The sequence below is a fragment of the Zootoca vivipara genome, chromosome 3, assembly GCF_963506605.1.
Source record: "Zootoca vivipara chromosome 3, rZooViv1.1, whole genome shotgun sequence".
In the NCBI taxonomy this organism is placed as follows: Eukaryota; Metazoa; Chordata; class Lepidosauria; order Squamata; family Lacertidae; genus Zootoca; species Zootoca vivipara.
In genome coordinates, this window is record NC_083278.1 from 52252767 (window position 1) to 52275893 (window position 23127).

Below are 23127 nucleotides of genomic sequence, written 5' to 3' on the forward strand. Positions count from 1 at the left end.
TTTCACTGTTAAAAACAAGTGTGTTAAATGAAACTCAAGATGCAACTTTCAATAGCCTGTATTCTATCCATATGTAAGTGATCCCGTTTGTAATTGCATGTGGTGAAACAAGATGGTACCTTCGTTGCAATTGACAAAATTTCTTTTTTAACTAAAAATGTATTTTTCTTGAAAGCCTCTGAGATCTATCACCCCAACAATAATGAAGCTCTACACTGCTGCTAAAAGGAGTGCTACTTGCATCACCCCTAAAATTGCTAATTTGATACAGTACAAGCATCATGGTATGTAAGGGGGGAAAGTCACTTGCATTAGGAAGTGTTTTCATATTTTGTTATGAAAAAATATGGAAACTATTTGCCAACAGTGTTATAAATTTACCATAACATTGTGAAGTTTCTTGAGCTCTTTCAAAGTCATGTATAGAACCAATAGGCTACCATATTTACTTTCCAGCACAATCCGAAGACCTACTCCACACCACCACAAGGAACACCACAAGAGATAATTTTGACTCCTTCCATTCCCCAAACAGCAGATGCCACTTAATACTGCAAACTGTTTTGTAACTCATAATTTCAAAAGCAGTGTGTGGCATGAGAGAGATATGTTTAGATCAAATCCACAGTACGCATTACTAGAGTCCTGATCACTGGAAAAACTGGTCCTTAATATTCATTAGCAAAATCAAAATCATGTGTTTCGGTTTTTCATTTTTGTATACAGCTTTACAGGAAAGTTACTGAAAACAGTAAGTCCAGTTGTGCAACAACAAGAGATTTTGTCATTGGAAAGCTATGTGTACTCACTGTACACTTGTTATTGACTGAATTCACATGTCAATAACATTTGTAGACATGTAGAGTCCTTTCTAACTCTCTCCTCTTCCCTATAGCTCAAGAACGAAAGATCACTGCTTTAAATGATGTAAGCTGTGCAATGTCCCTGTTCTTATAAAGCCTCTTCTATAACCAATCACTAGAGTTAAATTCCTGGATGACATCATGAGCCCTGCCTATGAAACTTTTGTTATTTTTTCCCTCCACCAACTTCAGTTGTTCCCACAAACTCGGTGACGGAGAAGCCTTGTAGGTTCCCAGAGCATATCATCACATATTTCAGAAATCACTGGCTATTGAGGTAAGGGAATAAGTTTGTTTTAAAAAAATTTAAAATGTATAAGGGATTGTGGGTTTCTAAATTAGCTATCCTACTTGAAGAGAGAGGTCTGCCGCCTTTGTTGAGAAACATTAGCTTGATATAGAACTCCAACACTGGTTGCCTTCTGCATCTTTTTAGGGTTGTTTGATAATAAATGCAGGTACAGCAAAAACATTTGTATATAGAGGGGGCGGGGCGTATGATTTGGGAAGAAACATTTTTAAATAATTCAGACTGAATCAAGCTATATTTCAGTGCTTTGTGGACAGCAAAGGATCCTGCTGTCACAATTTCAGAAATTTTGTTATTCCTCCCTCCCTTCTAGACTCTCAATTTTCTATTGAAAATGTTACTATATTCTTATTATTATTTTGTAAAAGTATCTTATTTGTAGTGTTTACATTGCAGATTAGCAGTTAAGCAGTTTTAGTACGTACAGGTAAACTTGTACATGTTTGTTTGTTTTTTACTCAAGCCCAGCAAGCCACGTCTAATACTAATATTCCCTGCGACCAGAATATTTATTTAAGGAAGCCCAAGGGTTTCTGCATAGCCAGTGAGAATCACATGACACCCCATGCCATATCACAAACTGATTTTTAAAGTCCTTGGTGTTTTAAAATGGTTTGTAATCCCGCATGGAGAGGTGTCACTATTTAAAAAACCCACCAAAAGCCCAATGACATGTTGGGCACAGATTTAGTAGCCTGATTTCTTGGATCCTAGCCAGCAGCAACAATCCTACACAGTTAAGGTCACTTTAAAACACTGGGATTTAAGAAGCCTAATCTTGTGCATGGCTGTAACCACTGTCATTAACTAGGTGTTTATTTCAAGCAGCCTACCTACAGTGTTAATTTTCAAGTAACATGTAATGTTTTCAACCACTGAAGTGTTTTATTAAAGACACTCAGAACAGGCCCACTGAAATCAATGGTCTTAAGTTAGTCACCTCCATTCATTTCAGTGAGTCTACTCCCAGTATGACTTAGCTGGATCCAACCCACTGTCATGCTATGAACAGACACACTGAATTCAATGAGGCTTAAGTCAGCTCTCAGCAAGACTAAATCTGGATCCAACTCACAATTTCAATCACGAGCACATATGCCAAAAGCAGAAAAAGAAGCAAATAAAATCATTTTACCGTTTGAGAAAGGGGAGAACTATTTATAGAGCTGAAGGCAAGATTTACTGTATCATTCCCCCCCCCTCCATCCACTTATCACAGTTTTAATTCAAAATGCAGTCCCATGAACGTTTACTTTGAATTATGTTCTGCTGTGTTTCCCATGTAAGGTAAAGGTAAAGGGACCCCTGACCATTAGGTCCAGTCGTGACCGACTCTGGGGTTGCGCGCTCATCTCGCATTATTGGCCGAGGGAGCCAGCGTATAGCTTCCAGGTCATGTGGCCAGCATGACAAAGCCGCTTCTGGCAAACCAGAGCAGCACATGGAAACGCCGTTTACCTTCCCGCTATAGCGATTCCTATTTATCTACTTGCATTTTTGATGTGCTTTCGAAGTGCTAGGTTGGCAGGAGCTGGGACCAAGCAACGGGAGCTCACCCCGTCACAGGGATTCGAACCGCCGACCTTCTGATCAGCAAGCCCTAGGCTCAGTGGTTTAGCCCACAGCGCCACCTGTGTCCCATTTCCCATGTAAAGGTGCCAGCAAAAAATAATGGTGTTGCTATTGTATCAATAAAGACTTAACCTTGTTGCTAGAGGGGAGTAGTATTTTCACTAGAAAGCTGTTACTACAGTATTTGATTAATTTTTGAATACTCAGAATTCGTTTTTAACATTGTAACAGAAATATATATTAGTGAAAACACTTATTTATACACCAATAGAAACTGAACAGAACTCCCCATTTTCAGAGTACCTGATTTTGTAGTTTTTTTAAATACTACCTAATTTCTATTAGAGACATTTTTCAAAGCAATCATTTGCGTTTGTATTTTTGTCCACAAGAGGCTTTTTTATATCACACACACACACACACACACACAAAACCCGGCAGCACAGAATAACAGCCAATTCTGTTACATTATCGCAGACACAAACACTAGCTTTGGGAAGAATCTCAGAGCAATTCTGCAGCATGTTAGGATAACTTCACCAACTGAAGTAGCGAAACTTGATCCATTTCACTGTATGTTCTCAAGTGGGAAAAGGGGCATAATAAAACTAAGAAAAGTTTTATTTTTATTTTTATTATTTTTTTAAAAAAATGGGGGGGTGTGTTTGCTTTGTGATTATTCATTTAAAAGTAAAAATAATTTACACTGGAAGGAGGAAAATCTCAACACGATGCCCTGAAAGTTCTTTTCTGCTTCATTTTTCTTGCAGGCTAGCTAAACATTTATTTATTTATTACTTTTAATATGTCAGGAGAGATGAGTTCACTCTTATGTTTTTTTCTTTGAAACAGCTTTTGTCACTGGTATGAAAGTGAGCCTTTTCTCTGTGACTGAAAATATGCACTTTCTCCTAACCTTTTTTCTTAACATTTTATAATCCTGTTTGTTTCTCTTATTGCCTCATCTCACCTTTTTCCTAGAATCTTGAGCCAATTCTATTATTATTATACTTCATTAAATTTTTATACTGGCCTGCATGTTTACATTGGGGGTTTACAATATAAAAACACAAAAATGCATACCATAGTAACAAACAAAAATAATAACCCCCAGTTTAAAAGCCCACAGATTGTTTAATTAGCCAATATATATGTGCTCATCACTTCTTTCACTTAGCTTCTTGGGCACCACTATTCCTCCTTTTTCCATACTGTTGTTTCCTGCCCTTTCACACCAACCCCCAGTCTCCCCCCCCCAAAAAAGTTTTTACATTCATACCACTTCTATTTATCATTCTTTTCCTGATGGTTGACACTGCTCATTATAAGATTATATGATGCAGATCTGCCCCCAGCCTCTTAAACGAATCCCAAGGCTGTGATAATGTAAATCTCTTCACTTGCACAGAAATTACTGATTAACTGCTGCCACTAACATTATCGAAATAATTTTGGGAGAGGGGCAATAGAAACTGACTCCCGGCAGAACAGACTTATTCCTCAAAAATGTTGTGATATTAATGGCCTCCCCCTCATTTATAAGCTGTCTCTCCTGAATTAACTTTCAAGAGGGGGCAATCAGCAGTAAACTGATGACCTCTAGTGGACTAATGAAGCAACACTCACCATTTTCTTTAAAAAAATTATTTAGAAAACAATGAAACAACAGCTGCTACTGCTCCTCTTCCTCGTGGATGCTCATCTGTAATCAAAGAACCCATTTTTATTCTGAATCCTCCATTTTCTGTGTACTAACTACTTGATGTCAGAATTGACGTCAACAAAACTTTAAATTAAATGGAATTGAGGGATTCAATTTTAAGAACCCATGGTTTCCCGAACAAGACAGGAATATATGATTCAAATATAAATAATTATAGACCAGACTACCCCAATGAACAAAGTGGAATTTAAATAAGCATAGGCTTGGGATGTGATTCTTGTTTCCTTCAAATGTCTTTTCAGGTCTAGTACAGAGATACAAAACAAAAACAAAACAAGGAACGGAATACTGATGTCCTTCCAATGTCTTCTCCAATTTCAGAGCAATAATGACAGGCAACAGTATTCATCTAGCTATATGTATTGCAGTGAAATGAGATCACAGCTGTTTGCTTATATATTATGAATAAGTCTTAACTCTTTGAAAAGCCTCATGTTGACAAACACAAGTTCTTAACTACAGAAAAAGTCACAGCCTAGCTTGCCCAAAATACTATTCTATCAAGAAGCATGTTGCTGACCCTCCCAGAGAGTGGAGTTTTTCCGTCAAATAATTTCATCTTATATTACATGCAGGAAGAGGGCATCTGTGCTTTTTATTCAGTAACAAGAGAGTGATAACTATTTCCACCAGCTAGCTATGTGACACGTCTGTGAAGTGTCACACCATATTTAACAAAGGTACTTAATACAAATCTGTTAGTATTGAATTCACTATGGCTTGCTTAGAGTAGAATAAACACTTTTGCATAACTGAGTCCATATTTGGCTAGAAGAAGGAACAACATTTTTACAAGGTCCCTTGAGTTGTCTTGTGCCTGCCTTGTTGTTTGTTATTGTTGTTGTTTGTGTTTGTGTGTGTGTGTTAGAGTATCTACCCTTGTCAAATGTAAACTGAAAAAAGAAAAAAAGAACTGAACATGGTGTCAGCCAAATATTTTAATGGCTAATGGTCCATTACCCTTCATTTATACAGAATCAAACAGAGCTAAAAAGTAATGGAAAGTCAAGCTGAGTTGTAGAGTGTATTTATATAAAACATTCCTTTGCAAATATGATCTAAGCTGAACAGAGCCCACCAACTATGCATTTTAGACTGCCAGGAGCTTGACAGCTTCCCTGTTTTTGCAGTGTTGGGCAGGCATTAAAAACAGAAGGCTTAACAAAGCCTTTGTGAACCACCATACATGGCTGGTGAGTTACATTCAGCTTAAGGGGTCACAAGTCACACCTGGTACGGCAAATGAACCACATTTCTCAGGATTGCTTTACAAGATATGGACGTGTTTGCAATATGTCCACTGTTACTCCCTATGATGAACTGCAAACATGTAGGTCTATTCCAGCCACATATTAAATGCATGACTCTCTCCTTCAAATTGTTATGGTTTTAACATAAGAGTATATGGTAAACCTGCTGCAAACAGCTCTTTTCCATATCATATGCAGTGGTCTTAAAAACAAGTTTCGTATGTGTGGTATTATTGAAAGGCAGGTTTGGTCTTATTGTTAAGATTTGTTTTCTATGTATAAATGTCTCACATAGTAAAGAAATCTCACATGCTTGTTTCAAACATGTTGTTTACTTGGAAATAATCGGCACTTGCCCTGGTCAATGCACTGTTTGTTGTATTTCTAACACTTCACTTTCCTGCTTTCCCCAGCTCCACAAAGACCCTTAAAACAAAGCAAACAAGAAGATATTAAGCACGTTGCACTGCCCTTGAAAACCACTGCTTCTTAAAAATCTGCACCCACTTCCTTAAAATTTGCACTTTCCTGTTGCCATGGAGAAGGTCCAGTACATAACCCGGTCTGCTATGAGGAGAGCCTCAACTATTGAGGTGAACCCACAAACACGCCAAAGGCTTCAAGAGCTCTTTGTGAATTTTTGTCTTATCTTAATATGCCTCTTGCTTATCTGCATCATTGTGATGCTTCTTTGAAGTCTGGCTTCTTTGATTGATCTTCACTGCGCTGTGCAAATGGGGAAAGCAGCCAGAGGGAGAAAAGAACCAAAGAGGAAATTTCCAGCACAAGGAAATACTTGCAAGAAAGTCCAGCATTCGGACTAAACAATTTCTAACCAGCTGCACTATTCATTTATTAGCCACTGCAACCATGTTAAAAGCTCCTGTACTGAACAGTGATTTGAAACATATTGTTAAGTGTATGTTGCAGGCTTGTTTTACTAAATCGACGTGTTAGTAAAAATAGCTGTAAAATGTCCAGTAGCAAGTTTTACATATGACCAGCAATAAGTTTTAACTATGGCTCTGAAATGGGTTCACATTTGAATGGGTAGGTAGAGATTGAGGCTAAATGAACTGTTAACAGGTACACTTAGATCATTATATAGTTTAGAAAATATTCTGCACAGCCTACTTTCAAATCTTGAGTACTTGGATTATTTAGATCAAACTATTACAGTATCAAGCTTGCTTTAGCATGCTGATGACCGAAACCTTGAAATTAATGCTTAAACCATTACATGGTCACACTTTCCAGTCTGAAAAATAAAAGTATTCAATCAATCCATAGTTAAATGAAGTCAATTTTCCACCTGATATGCATATTGCACATTTCAGCAATGGCATTTGTCTAGAACAGCCTGAAAGAGGTACTGATACCCAAACTGTGGCCAAATGTAAATAAACCTTCAGACATTAGATATATTTGCAAATACTGCATATCCTCGCTTGTGTGTTAAAGTAAGGTAATATGAAAGTGGTGGAAGACACTGGATGTAGATAGAGTATGACAAGTAAGAGTTTTGTGCACAAAAACCCAAGTAATGAAGTAAAACTGATATCAATACTTTTCTCAAACGTAAAGGTTGGGATTCAATGCAGCGCTAAGGAGGTTTTTCCCAAGTATTTCCTCTTGTCTGACAGAATTATCTCCCCTCCCCACCTCTGCACACTGATTTAAGGGTTCTCCAGAGCAGATTATGGGGAGGCACAGGGGGTGTAGTGAGGACAGGGGTGGGGAGCCCTGTTGTGCTAGCACTGGTTTCCTCTAACATGCCAGATCAATTGAATCTAGCATTAAGTATGGGGAAAGTGTGAGGTCAATGCTTTGTATTTTGGCAGTGCTCAGTAATATTTAAAACAGAATAAATGCTTCCATACAGTAAAAAAAAAAAAAGTATTGATATAAGCAGTTTGTCCTTTGGTTGTGTCTTTTTTTTTAATCACTCATTAAAATGGCATTCAGATATTTGCTTCAATGTACAAAATATTTGCTTCAATGTACAAAAAAGCCAAAGCATCATACTATGGATGTCTATATATTATATATGGGGGGGGGTATAGAGTCGAGTTTACTCATGGATTGGGCATATATGCTTTCAATTTCTTAGCTTGGTTAATAATTGTGAATGGAAGGACTACAGGATTTAATACTCCCCAGGAACCTTAACCATGGCCAAAGCTTTTCTAGGCACTGACCCAGCCAATGGTTAAAAACGAGTTCATATTGTTTTGAAACCAAACTTCCTATCATTTCTATGAAGTGTACATGTGATCATTTTAGCTGAACTGGTAAGAAGCAACCATGTCTAATGACTCATTCAATTCTTATAATTGTTTCATACATTAAGAATGTACTCTTCTAATTATGTTACACGTGAACTGATCCTTCCAGTGTTGGAAAAAAAACACACATTAGGTTTGGTTCCTTCTTAAGATAAAAAATAAAGGCTAATGAATCGGCAAGACATTTTTGGCTTATTTCTGTTTATTTCAATTAAAAACTGGTAAATAAAGTTGATCAACTTGAATAAATTTTACAAAGTTAGGCCCACCTGCACTATACATTTAAAACAGTATCACACCATTTTAAACAGTCATAGCTTTCCCGCAAAGGGGACTATAATTGCTGAGAAATCCATATAACCAGAAATTTTGGCTGGCCTTAGCAGCTGTCAAAATGTATGGTTGGGCCCTTGCCCCTCCCATTCAGAGCAATACTCAGAAAAAAGGGCCCATCGTGTTCAGGTAAAGCCGCGTGGGATTATAGCATTACTGTAATTCCTGATCTACCACTGAGTCTCTGCAGGAAGTTGGGAACAATCTTATTGCTCTGTTCTCCCATTCCAAACTTTTGTAGCTGTTGAAAGTAGCTAAAGTCTAGCCCCAATTTTGCCCACTTGCAGGCAGGGAGAAAGGTTGGGATCATTTTGACAGAGAGCAGGAAAGGTGTCCCTTGAACTACAGCTATCTGCTGCAAAAATAGCTCTCTCAATCTTTTCCACAGCTAGAGCCTTGTATGGCCGTCACCACCAAGACTGTCTCCAGTCTTTCCTGCTGGAGCCAGGAGAGACTAAGACTCCAAGTGGCTCAATCACTACACATTCACATGACCCACCTCAACTTCTCTATCTTGGAATAGGCGATGGAGACAGTCAGATCAGTGCAGAAGCGAGGATGACCCAAGCCTCCTCAAAGCTCCAACTTAAGAGATGGTGGCAGAGTATCCAGTAATCCTTTCCAAAGTTTTATTACTCACTCGCCAATGACCCACTCATCAAGGTGGAAAGCTGCATATAACACCATATTTTCCATACATATGATGCCCCCATGTATAAGACGACCCCTATTTTTTTGAACCCAAATTAAGAAAAATGAAACCCTAAAATAGAAGTGAAAATCTGGATGATTGGCGGCGGCAAGTTGTTGATCTTCTTGGGGGCGATCGCCCTCAAAGTTTCCAGCATGAGGTGCATGCAGTGCACAAGCAAAGGCAGCGAGGGGGGGGGCACCACATGCTTCCCCTCGGTGGCAGCTGCTGCTGCAGGGAAGCAGGCTCCCAAGCAGGATGCCAAGGAAAGAGCCAGGGGAAGGCAGCAGCCACTCTGCGCCAGGCCATGCCGTCAAGCAAACTGAGCTGCGGAAGGTGGTGAGTGGGCTGGGTCGGAGTTTGAGAGGGGAAGAGGGGGAATAATGAAAGAAGGGCAAGGAGAGGTAGCTGAGGCAGCTCTCAGCAGCAGCAGCAGCAGCTGCTGCTCTCGATCCAGTGGTCAAGCCAGCGGGGGCTTCAGGAGGTGAGCCAGTCACCAGCATGCAGCCGGGGGGGGGAGGGGAACAGCAGCAGGAAGGACCCCCTCAGCCCACCCAAGCCAAAATCCCGGACATATGCTTAAATATTTTTAAAATTCCCCCAGATGCCCATGTTCCATGTACAAGACCCCAATTTTTTTTTCCAGGCAAAAAACCCCTTGTCTTATACACAGAAAAATATGGTAACTAAGATGTACAGTACTACAAACAGTAGAAGCACCCACAGTGCATGGTATAAGGACTTTCTGCAGGTAAGGATTCATTGATTTATTAATATTAAATTCTATATGTGCTTTGTGAATAGATGATTTAAGAATGAAAACAGAGCCAGATGATTAGCAACTTGGAGGGCAGGGTTGTGCTATGTGACTAGTTATAAAGGTAAACGTGCATTTTTATTGTACGTCACCTGCTGTTTGGAAAAATACTTTTTTACTTGGCATGATAAGACAAACAACTCCCTTAGTCAAGTCATTTTGTGCAAACCATGCCACTTATTAAAAAGTTGTCTGCATTTCCTTTCAAGGGTGTTTTGGAGGGTGGGACTGGTTTCTATAGTTGTTGCTCATCAGCCATTTTCTCTTAGGTGCTGGACAGCCAAAGCTCAGGAAAAGCCAAGAACTGAAGATGTGATATACATCTGTCAACCTTAATTCACTGGCACTGAAACTGAACAAACTCAAAACTGCGATCACAAATTCTGCTGCACACATAAAAAGTGCAAGAGACGCCTACAATGGATCTTGCAGCAAACAGAGGCCTCAACCTCCTACTCAATTTTCTACTCATTTTCCTGGTTCTTGTTCTCATGTACATCCTTGTAAAGCTCATGTGAATTTCTCATTTTGTTTGAACGTTTACTATTAATCCACTATGGTTACTTGAAGCTTCAAACTTTGTGAACAGAAACACTGAAACAAACAAAACCCAGAAAAATCCACAACCTACAAAACTGAAGAGCGGGGGAGCATTGATTTTATTAGACAAATTAAGAACATGGATTTGCTGGTGTGCATTATTTTTGCACCAGAACAGAGCAAGACTGTACTTCACAAAAACTACCCCCTTACAGTATAGAATAACTGCAACATGGTCACCAGCAGAAATAATCAATACTATATATTTACGTATCTACCAAAGAATGGTTAGACTGTGGACTTCTGAGATTACAGACTCTACAAGTAGGACACAGAAAAAAAAAACTTAGCCCAAAAGCTGCATCGCAACAACCTGAAATACTGAAAAGTAATTATTATTATTATTTTTTACATGCAACTAATCGTTTAAAGGAAGAAAATAATGACAGCACATTTGTTTGAAGCAAACATGGAAGTTCCTGTGACTTTTATTTGGGTATGAGGGCAAACAATAATTAGAGGAGGTAAGGTGGCGGGGGTAGGAATACAGCCTAATTGTTTGCATGCTTATTCAGAAGTATTTCAGTGTTTGATGGGCCTTACTCTACCCAAAATTACTAAGGAATAAGACCCATGAAATGCAGTGGCACTTACTTACTAGCGAACATGCATAGGTGTACACTGTTAATTATTCTGAACACTGAAAATGGGCCAATGTATTATTCAATTATAATGTGTTAGTCACAACATTTTTAGCAGAACAATATGCTCCCATTTAGTCTCTAGCTACACTAGTCTTTCAAGCCACAGAATTTCTGAAGGACACACTATAGCAGTGGATTGATATGGCTAGAATTCCAGAGGGATAGCCATGTCAACCTGTGGCAAGAAAAAACAAGCGAAGTGTCTTTACGATGACACATGACTCTCAGATGCTTCTATGATTCTTTTACTTGTGATGCTATTTTTTGTGAATATACAGTAATGTGGAATCAAATGTTCAAAGAGACCTTTATGAAATTCAGAATGCATATGTTTCTTCTACACTTGCTTTGCCTACAGTTCTGTTTTACAGAATAAACTGCTCAGTGAATTTACTATAGGAACTTTATATGTCTTTGGGCACCTTTTTGAGATATGTCTGTCAGTCTGCATGCCCACCTTCAGAAGTAGAATGGCTGGCAAGAACTACAGTGGTACCTCGGTTTAAGTACACAATTGGTTCCGGAAGTCTGTACTTAACCTGAAGCGTACTTAACCTGAAGCGAACTTTCCCACTGAAAGTAATGGAAAGTGGATTAATCCGTTCCAGACGGGTCCACAGAGTACTCAACCTGAAGCGTACTTAACCTGAAGCGAACTTTCCCATTGAAAGTAATGGAAAGTGGATTAATCCGTTCCAGACGGGTCCGCGGAGTACTTAAACTGAAAGTGCTCAAACCGAAGCGTACTTAAACCGAGGTAAGACTGTACTACATTAAATGGAATAGCCAATGGAAGCTCAGCAATTGCAGAGATTACAGTATTCAAATGTCTGTGATACCACATATATGTTGGAAAACAACTATAGACTTCTTGTATACATTTCAGAAATCAGACATTGGCAATCACAACAAAAGAGATTGAACAGTCTGTTGCAATACCATTTTATTTAGATTCTCATAAGTTTTCAAACATGGGAATATTTCCAACAGAAAGACCATTCAATCCTGTAACAGTAGAATAGAATTTCTGCATATACACTGAAAGCCCTAATGTTCTCCTGCGTTTAACCTTGAAAGCATTTTACCTATGTGTTTAATTCTTTTTTTAAAAAAAAACATCCTGAACTTCTATTGTCACCTTCCTGAGAATTCAATTTACCCTCAGCATTCTTAGAATTCCACCACTTTGGTTCCCAAGATCTGGTTTGCAATCTAACTCTTACCTACAAAGGCACAAGCCAAAATATTTAACTGCTCAATTTTAAGTCTCTCTTTTGCTTTATCAGTCAGTTATTAAAAGTTTATATGAAGTCTGTACAGGTCTTTCCAACTTTCTGCATACTGTTGAGGTCCTCTGAGATTGATAAAAAGTCCATATTTAGTGGGAAAGCTACACTCACATATGTAATATATACAACAGATATCAGAAATGTACTGACAGTATTGTATCTTACCAGTGTTAAGAATTTCACTAATTTAATATACAGATAAATGTATCAAAAGTTTAATTTTGCTAAAGAATGAAAAAAGATTATACTTTGTTGTTTTTGTTTTTTCCTTTGTACCTAATTGAGACATACCCAATAAATCTCCAATTGTAGCCTTGGGGCTAAGAGTTTAAGTCAAAAAGTCCCTGGTTCAAATATCACCTCAATCATAAATGCACTAGATAGCCTTAGGCAAGTTATCATTCTCTCATCCTCAACCCTCCATTTGCAATTATATGAAGAAGTAGTATGGACTATTTTACAGTCATCATAAGAATTGGGAATATAACGTTAAGTAAAGTGCTCTGAACTGCTAAATAAATGCTAATTAATATTTTCATTCCCAACTCTGTTCTATAGTGAACAGAACCACCTCCACAGCCCTTTATTTACCATATTACTGGGTTGAAATGATGCCAATATTTTCTTTTCCCATGATGCTACTCTCATACAGAGTCTGAAGACCAGTTCCTAGCTTTTCTCTGCATCAGCACTCATTGAATAATGAATGCTCTGCTATTACTGTGTCATAGAAGTGCTGCCCTACTTTGCATTGACCTTGAGGTTGGTATTTGCTATCACAGCAAACCATAGAACTGGTTTGCGATTATTTTGGCTAACAGCAGTTAAGAAAACCAGGACTAAAATAAGCAACTCAATATACAAATACCTGAAAAAATAGTTTTAAGTTGCAAAAACGAAACAAAAAACCCCACCACCTTTTACTTTTGGAGGGCAATTCAGAAGTCCCACCAAAACACATGGTTCTCACGTTTGGAGCTGCAGGCACTGCAAAATACCGGTAGCTGGCATCAGTGTACCATCTTCATGTGCTGTGGTCAGGGCACAGCTGTAATAATGAATGAGCTGATTACACAAGTGACAGCTGGCTACAGAGCTGGGAAGGACATACCACTTCCAGACTGAGCTGCATACATGGATGAGGGCAAGGAACGGTCTGGGCAAGTGTCTCAGTCACCTAAAAAAATGTGCAAGTCTTAATTCTGCAACAGCAGAAAATCTATAACTAATTCAGAGCAAAATTTGACTCTGATGAATTGGTACAATCTAGGCAAAAAAGAAAAGGGAAAGAAGCTTTGGTTCTGCAGCATCAACAAAAACTAACATTATATAAATCACTGACTCAAGTATTTCAGACATTCAATATTCTATGAGATGCAGCATAGCATGCACAATATAACGTCTATCGATCAAAAGAAAACATATTTTTATATGAAACTTCACCATTTTTAAGTGCAATGAACTACTCTGTCACTCAAAATGTATTCATAACATACTCAAACAGGTGAAACAGGAAAAAACCTAACTGTATTCTCTCAAAGTTCATTTTAGCAAAATGTGTTTTTGAAGATAGCAAGGTGTGATAACTCAGGGATAATACACATCACCCCAAGAAACTGAGTTATTTACCTTAAATATGCTAATGACATACAAAGCCTGAAGTCAATGGTCCCTAATTCAACACAGAGTTAGGCATGGGTCAATTTCTTTAACTTTAATGAACCAAGTAAGCATAAATGTAAAGATGATTGTGGTTGATGTATAGAGCTAGATACAGTAATATTAATACTTAACTGAATGCCCACCCATAAATTCCCAGTTCATTTCAATTAAAATCTTCACTATCAAAGACATCAGACACATGCTACACTATGACTGTAGAGGACCACTGCTGTCATTTAATATGTTATTTGGTGTAATTTCTCTTTCAATCCACTTGGTGGCAGCAAAAACTGAATTTCTGCTCTTACCTGCACAGGATGCTCACTTCCTGTTCTAAGTTCTTCAAGCTGCTGTAACTGCCAAGGAGATAAGCTGTATGGCTCTTCAGAAGGCCTGGACTCTGGAGGGTTTGTATGAAATTGTTCTGTAAGCCATCTCTGAGTCCTCTCTGAGGGTTGAATGGGAACCCCGCTCACAGCCTGCGGTCCCAAAGTTATATATCCTTGATGAAACACCTCACAGTTGGATGTGACAGGCTTGCTTTCAGGTAAGGCACTATAGGTCATATCTAAGGCATGTCTCCTGTTTGAGGGATCAAGAGCACCCAAGTCTTCCTTGCTGCAACTTTCAAATTTGTATTTGCAGTCCAAGGTAGAATTTCTTTTTTTCCCAGTTTCTCTGTCCTCCATCTTGAGTAATTCCATGCTGTTGTGCAAACAGCTCGTCCCATTTATTCTTAATTGTGGTGACACAGTGTTGTCTCTTCCCAATTTATCCAGGCTTGTCCTGCACTCTGCTGAATAAACACCCCCATCCTGGGTACATGTAATGGGTGCGCTGAGTCTAGACAAGGACGACCATTTCCTTACAGGCCTCAAGTCCTTCATGTCAAGAGAACTGTCCAGGATGCCCTGATGCCTGCTTGCGGCGGACCTCAAAAGGCTTGTACTCCATTTTGAACAGTCAGACTTCACAGGTTCCCTATGCTGGGATAGCGAAGAGCTGGTATTAGACGGCATCACATGGGCAGTGGGAATCGAGACCAGTGAACGGCTGGGCTTAAATGATGAAGTACCACTTGAGGTGGAATGATCTGGAGGGAAAGATTTTCATCATGTGAGTGAACACAGTGCAATTAAGAACAGGTCAAGATTAAGCACCACAAAGAAATTAAACATAATGCGTTGACACAGATGAGATTATTTGAAACATACATGGTTTTTAATTCATGATAGGCCTGTCTATAGGGCAACCTGTGGCCCTCCAGACTTGGCTAGAGCTGATGGGAGTCAGCCAAACAACATCTTCAGGGTCACAGGTTTTCTCATCCATGTAGTATACCAACAGAATTTGTGGAAGAGATACAAGATGGAAAAACTATAGATCGCTATATACACTAAAACTGCACAGGACTGAACTGATCTCTGAAATTTTCAGGAAGAGGCTGGAAAGCTGCATCAAATGTTTTGTTTTCTTCCACTCCTCATGCTTAAGGCATTCTAACATAGAGGACTTGTAAGGGGGGAAAACCCTCACATGCATGACCAACACAGACCCCCAACAAACACCTGCCTGGCAGCACCCTATATATATATGTTTTAATGACCTTAATATGTAGCCATTTTCCCAAAACAATTCTGGGATAATACACTAAACACTAAACACTAATGAAGAAATAAATTTTCCTATATAGAATATCCACTAGTAAATTACATGGTTTTGCTAATAAAATCACTGTACATCTTCAAACATATAGGCAGATAATATACTGGAACCAAATGTGCAATTGTACAAAAGAAAGGCACCTTTATTTATGCAAGGAGGTGGGATCCCCAATTTTGGACAGTTTTCCTTTGGTGTTGTGGCCCCCTGCAACGTATGCCATGCTGCTCAAAAGAACCCCATAACTCCCAGAATAGGCTTTTCGGGGGGCGGGGGGTTCGTGCAGATAGATGTGGGAGGTAGAAAATCTGGCTGATGGAACAAGAAGTTATGATTCAAGAGTTTGTATACTGAAAAATAACACAGTATATAGCAATGGTATATTGCTACTGCCTCGCCTCTTCCATTCTGGCTCCATTCACCATCTGAAATATCAGTAGGCGTATAGAAAATGCCAATGTGCCAATGTTTCTAGACAGACAAGCAAGTTAAAATTAACAAAGGTGAGGCAGAGGTTACTGGAATCTGAGTAGCAGCTCTCCTATGCCTAGCAACTGCTGCTTTGCATCAAAGCCTGCAGACTACCAAAAATAAGCAGCTAATCCTGGCATTAGAATCTTAGCCTTTACAATGTCACGTGGCTCAACCTTCCCCCAAGCTGTTCACGTTGCTGTTACACGGGAGGCTTTCTAAAAAGTCTTACTATTTGTTCTTAATCATTGTGATCTGCTACAGTTACAATATATGGCTTTGGGGGAAAGAACAAAACAATTCCAAGACTTCTGCCATTATGGTTTTCCAGGAGAGTAATGCTTAGCAGAATTCAGGTGAATCATGTTAAAGGCAATTTAATCCTGTTCGGCAGCTCTCCGCTTATGGTGGCACAGAGGATCAGGCACACAGATCTCAGGAAGGAGCAGGGAAGGTGTCATTAAAGATGTCATTAAAAAGCCATATTGTACACAATTGTGTTATGGAAGGTACAGTGTTCCAGAGACCAGGCTGTACTTGACTTACAAAAGTATGTTACTTCTCACATCACATTTCATTGCCATCTCTCTTAATTACGATGGCCATAGTCCAAAGATGTCATTAAAAAGTTAAAACCGTTAAAGTATCTACCCGGTAGCATACTGAATCCCTGAAAATGGGCCTTCCTCCTTCCTAAAAAAACTCAACAACTTTGACCTGAATCCCCCAAAAGGGGGTAGATCACTGCCAGTTTTTAACTCTGTGAGTAGATCGCAGTCTCTTCGGAGTTGGCCACCCCTGCTATAGAACATTCTAAATTGGAGGAAATTCTTGTACACAATTTGTGTTATGGAAGGTAAATGTTTAACAGTGCAATGCTATATAGGTAAAGGTAAAGGGACCCTTGACCATTAGGTCCAGTCGTGACCGACTCTGGGGTTGTGTGCTCATCTCACATTATTGGCCGAGGGAGCCGGCGTATAGCTTCCATGTCATGTGGCCAGCATGGCAAAGCCACTTCTGGCGAACCAGAGCAGCACACGGAAACACCGTTTACCTTCCCGCTGTAGCGGTTCCTATTTATCTACTTGCATTTTGATGTGCTTTCGAACTGCTAGGTTGGCAGGAGCTGGGACCGAGCAACAGGAGCTCACCCCGTCACATGGATTCGAACTGCCTACCTTCTGGTCAGCAAGCCCTAGGCTCAGTGGTTTAACCCACAGCACCACCTGGGTACTCAAAAGGCTGTAATACTATGCCTACAGCTGTAACGCTGGGCACACTTACTTGGGAGTAAATCCCACTGAATTCAATAGGACTTACATCTGAGCAAAATACACACAGGATCGCACTGCAGAAAATGTACTGACACTGACTTCAGCTTAACACTGACACCTTCAGCTTCCTGTGCCTATTCCTGTAAGAGAGTAACCATAGCAGTTTCACTCTGAATGCCAAACTATTCTGGTAGCTTTGCATGCAAACTGAAAGAAAAGGTCATCTTTCAAGTTTCTTCTTAAATCAAGACTCTGGGAAAGGAAGGGTTGTGCTTCTGTGTCTCCTACATGGTACTGGGCTCTTTCAGAGTCTAAGGTCCTGAAATCTTTACTGATGATCATCATTTCTACCAATTAAGCAGGGTGAAACATGGAATGTTAATCTTTAATTAAAGTTTTAGTTGATTAACCACAGTGATTAATCAATTAAAGCTAGTATCTTGTGCTCCCAGTTTATAGTATAGGGACACCAGCAGTCAAATCCTGTCTGTAGAAACAAATAATAAAAGTTGGGTTGCCACGTGCATTGTTTAGAAGTTCTGTTACCAGGTTATTGCCATCTATTCAGCCATAATTAAATGAATGCCCCTGGGAAAAGAATGAGTAAATGCACACTTGGCTGGTTTCATTCTAACTGAACTGTACACACAGCAAGACAGTGAAACCATTTTTATTCAAGGAGTTGTCTGCCAACTTTAACAGTCTACAAGTTATTTTTTCTATTTGAAATGAATATTTGCTTGCAGATTTTATTTTTCTTCCATTGTTAAACAGTCTTGTCCCAAACCCTGAGATTGGGTGTGGGTTCCTTTTTGTTGTTGTTGTTTTAGTCGTTTAGTCGTGTCTGACTCTTCGTGACCCCATGGACCCCATGGGTTCCTCTTTAACTTGTGCCATTGCTTTTCGGTAGGTGGCATTCAACCAAGTTTTACTTGGAGAAGATGCACTAAAATTAAGCAGCATGACTAAGGGCTCGTCCACACAGTCACTTGTCCTGTGCCTAGAAAGAATGGATGCGAGCAGCTTTCCACTTGGCCCACACTTTCTGCTCCTTTCCCTGGGAAAACCCACTCTTTTGCTCTAAATTGGAACAAACGACAATCTGCAGAAAACCCAAAATGCAGTTTGCAGTGACTGAGTGCTAGAGAGCTGTTTTCCCCAGGGGAAAGCAGCGGGACAAGAGGAAGTGTGGATAAGCCCTAAGTTGGGTCCATTACTTTTTATTGGTGTACCAACACCAATGTATTCAAATTCTTTACAAATTAAACAGTACAGTGCTTTTTAAACAGTACAAGCTCTCTCGTGTTTCCACAGTTGTAATAAAAAACAGTGTAATGTGATGGCAACTTTTAAAGGCTACAAAAGACAGATGCCAAAGCAGCTGCCATGGTACTGTGCTGCAATTCTTCAGACTAGGAAACAACACAGCACCATGGCAGGACCTGTTCCTGGTAGCCCCTGTAGACAACCTATTTGTTGAGCACTCATCTTGATTTGCTTGCACAAAGCTTATGCGGAGGCTAGATTATATCCAGCCTTTACTGAACATTCGTTCCAATTTGGTTATATGACAATGAGCATTGACCCTGCATTCACCCTGATTTGCTTGTGGGGAATTTATACCCTTTCCCATAATTCAGTTGTTCGTCCCACACTTTTCAACACATTTTCCCATCACTTTCCAAACTGTTAAATGTCTGGGTGTTGTTGCTCTTTTTTAAAGTGGATTTGTTGCAGTAGGATGCAAGCCTCGTTTTCCAATGTGCCTGAATCCCTCCCGTGAAACACTGACAGTCTGGATGAACCCTAACTTATTTGCTTGGGTGAAATGGCAACTTGCATAGCATAAGCACTGCTCTGCTGGATCAGATGAATGCTTCCAGCGAGTTCACAATCAGCCCTCCTCTGTTGCCTGTCCCCCAGCAATTGGGATTTCAGAGGCATATTGCCTCTGAACATGTACCCGTAAGTCCAATTGTCTTCTATTTTTGACTCCCTTTAACTTGTGTAAACCTTGCAATAAAAGCAGCAATGAACTGACTCTTTCAAAACATGGGAGAAATTTACAAGAGCAAGAAATATAATATTGCAATAATCCTAGCTGTACACTTTCTACAAACCCTTGCGACTGTGGTCCTGAAATCCCCCAATTTTATGATTTGCATTGTTTGTCTACAATGTGATTTACAATTCTACATGTCTCAGGCAGGATTTAATGCCAGTTCTTCTGCCCCCTTTTCATCTTCTCTCCACTCTACAGCAGATATCATTGCACATCACTACCACACACATGGTCACTGTTTTGGTAGTGATCACATGTGGGGTGCCGAATCAAAAGGAGCCATGGATGAATTGTGCCCCATAGCAAGACAGAATGTCATTTGAAAGCAGAATAAGGTGTCAGGAAACTAGTAAGTGAGGCGACTGTGTGTGTGACATGTTTATTCAGATTTATACTGAGAGCATCACCTCTTACAATGGTGGGAAAAGGCCACATTAAATCAGTTTTTAACTACTTTTAACCTTGCCTACTCTCCCCCACATCCACCATCCAACTCCCATACAGTGATACCTCGGTTTATTAACACAATTGGTTCCAGAAGTCTGTTCATAAACTGAAGTGTACTTAACCTGAAGTGAACTTTCCCATTGAAAGTAATTGAAAGTGGATTAATCCGTTCCAGACGGGTCCGCAGAGTACTCAACCTGAAGCTTACTTAACTCGAAGCATGGGTGTAATTGGTTCCGGAAGTCTGTTCATAAACTGAAGCGTTCATAAACTGAAGCGAACTTTCCCATTGAAAGTAATGGAAAGTGAATTAATCCGCTCCAGATGGGTCCGGGGCGTTCGTAAACCGAAAATTCGTAAACCAAGGTGTTCATAAACCGAGGTTCCACTGTACTATGTGGGACCATTATTTAACTTTGGGATTATTCTCACACTACATTTCTTTTGTGATGCTGTTACACTACCGCACCCCCAATCTAGCATTAGGGAACAGTTCAAACCACAAAACTATTCACCATGTGAATTACTGCATGTGTTGTGCTTTTCTCTCTCCAATTTATTTGGAGGAAAAATGCAGCTACCTAGTCCAGATAAATTGCATTTAGGACAACTTCTGAAGTATAATGCTGTTTATTCTAGAACTTTCCATTTACATTAGTACCTCAGGTTAAGAACTTAATTCGTTCCGGAGGTCCGTTCTTAACCTGAAACTGTTCTTAAGCTGAGGTACCACTTTGGCTAATGGGGCCTCCCACTGCCACCATGTAATTTCTGTTCTCTTCCTGAAGCAAAGTTCTTAACCCAAGGTACTATTTCTGGGTTAGCGGAGTCTGTAACCTGAAGCGTCTGTAACCCGAGGTACCACTGTGCCTCACATACCCATACAAAATGACCTGAGCTTGGAGAACAAGGAGGGGAAATAAGATTCTAGTATTCTAAATACAGCATCTTGTGCACGTCCATGCAGAGCAGGGGGTCCTCAGAGGGCTAAGATGTTCGGGGGGGGGGAGCCAGGGACTGGCTGTTTTTTTTGTCTGAGTTTATAAATTTATTCTAGCAAGACTCCTGCCCTGGGCCTCAGACAAACTCTGCACAGGCCTGATCTCATGACTGGTGCAATGAATTTTTGAAAACAAAGATTCAAGGCAGACTGGGTGCTTCCAGAAATGAGTTTATTGTGGCATCAGTGTTGCTAATGCACAAGTTTTTTGCCATGTTGACAAAGTGTCATTTTCCAAATGCCTAACCGAACTTATTGTACATTTAATCCATATTTCTATTTATGCCAGAAAACCCAGTAAGTAAAATGCCCCATTATTTATACAGAACGTTGTTGAAACATTTATTTGTTTTGTGTGTGGTTTGTCACGTGTCGCTTTGGTGGGTGGTCTCTGACACCCCTTCTATTTTCTCTTCACCTGAGCACAACCTAGTCATTTTGTTTCTGGCAACCTAAACATTACAAGCAAGCCTATTTCCACCAGTTGCCACATGCTGAATGCACATCCAAATGTTAATGACCAAGTTAGGAGTTGTTGTTCTCTGAAGATGTCCACAAAATACACGAGTATAATTACCGTATCACAGAGATTGTAATAACAATAGATACAGCAGGGTTTGGCTAACAACAGCAACACCAAAAGGCTTGTTATGGCTTTGGGGGAGGGGGGAGGATGCATGGCTGATTGTTAATGGTTATGGGATACTTTAAACTGAAGGGAGGATATTGTCACCCAAACACATTCGTGACAAATCAAACAGAGCAATATAGCTATGGCACTTCTGCAAGATTTCAGTATTATTATTTTTTAAAGGGCCAGGTAGAAATGGATATGCTCCCCCCCCCAAAAAAAAATCCATTTTGCCTACGGTGAAACACAATTAAGGGCTGGTAACATATGTGGTCCTGCACACTTTCAATGGGATTCTTTTCTAAAGCTAAGTTCATACGAGTACAGAAATGCCTGTGCACATGCTCAGAGTGGAAAAGGTCAGTGGAGTACAAAAGAGGGGTGACTAAGACAAAACACACCAGAGCACAGATCTATTCAACCAAGCTCCGCCCACTGGTGTGAATGGCAAAAGGATGAAAAATAATGAATATGCACAAATGAAGAAATGGAATGTGTATAAGCATATGTGTGCACCCATCCAAACCAGATATGAATAACCCATAACAGCAACCCAAGTCCCCATGTGGAAGCACCCCTAGTACCAAAACACAGTGTACGATTATTTGCACAACAAAGGCAGACACATTGTTCTTCAATTTAACACAATGCCTAGATAAACCACAAGTTCTTGCACCCACTTTTCTTCTGACATAGCTGAAAACTTTCACTTGTTTTTTTGCTTAACTACATCTTATTGTGTCATCCAAACCAACTGTTAACACCCAGGTATCATTGTGACTGATGTCAACTATGGCTTGTTTGAAACAAGCCAACTCAAAGCCAAGATGGAAATTCCAAAATTCTTAGGCAGTGTGCTGTGCTCACTGTTGTATGTTTCCTGATGTGAAACCATACGTTTTAGGGCACAGGAATGTGCTATGGATAAAAAGTAATTGCCTATAAAGCCAGATGGTAAACTGAAATACCAATATTATTTATACACCTTTATTATGGGCGGCAGTATAGCCTGACATTTTCATTTGATTAAAATACTGGCAATAAAACTTAAATTCAAGGCTGCAAGCTCCATAGGCTACACAAGAGTCTAATCTTCTATAAGTTTCTACAACACAATGCCTGTCTATTTCCCCCTAGATAACGAAATTTAATGAGACTGTTTCATCCTTCATATACCCATACATTTTCATACTGCTGATGATATAACTTCTCAGGGGTTCTTTTTATTTTTCCTCTCCAGCGATGTAGAGACTTACATTCTTATTAAAAGTTGTTATGAAACAGCAATATTGTTCTTCACCACCCAAGCATTGCTTAACACTATACAAGATACAATGAAGGCCAGGAACAACTATCTCTGCCAAATAAACCCTTCCAGAATGCCCTATGTTTCGCTTAAACATCAGTTCCTAAAAAGGCTAGGAACAGAGGCAGCAGCCTGGAAAAAGTTAAGCATCAGATTTTACTAAAAGCAATGTATAAAATATAACTGTACATATACAAAGCACTTTAAATGGAAAGTGTTACCCTTTTTTGGT

At 39.6% G+C, this 23127-nt stretch overlaps 2 protein-coding genes across 4 annotated transcripts in view; one reads left to right on the forward strand and one right to left on the reverse strand.

Annotated features, from left to right (window-relative positions):
- CEP85L (centrosomal protein 85 like) overlaps nucleotides 1-23127 on the reverse strand; it is a 100288-nt gene that overhangs the window by 44524 nt on the left and 32637 nt on the right. For both annotated transcript variants that reach the window (XM_035109172.2, XM_035109173.2), the window contains exon 3: nucleotides 14348-15132. In XM_035109172.2, the coding sequence (XP_034965063.1) occupies nucleotides 14348-15132 (785 nt within the window). The remainder of the gene's footprint in view (nucleotides 1-14347; nucleotides 15133-23127) is intronic.
- Nucleotides 495-12709, forward strand: PLN (phospholamban). 2 transcript variants are annotated; one of them, XR_009557334.1, is made up of 2 exons: nucleotides 495-1140; nucleotides 10114-12709. XR_009557334.1 is itself a non-coding variant. In XM_060272650.1 (2 exons), the coding sequence occupies exon 2, from the start codon at nucleotides 6255-6257 to the stop codon at nucleotides 6411-6413; it is 159 nt and encodes a 52-aa protein (XP_060128633.1). In that variant the 5' UTR covers nucleotides 514-1140; nucleotides 6132-6254; the 3' UTR covers nucleotides 6414-8185. The 2 variants fall into 2 exon arrangements, 1 of the variants encoding a protein (XP_060128633.1); XM_060272650.1 differs by lacking the exon at nucleotides 10114-12709 and adding an exon at nucleotides 6132-8185 and having other exon boundaries at nucleotides 514-1140.

Coding starts and splice junctions, on each gene's coding strand:
- PLN (XM_060272650.1), top strand. CDS start 6,255: ATGGAGAAGGTCCAGTACATAACCCGGTCTGCTATGAGGAGAGCCTCA.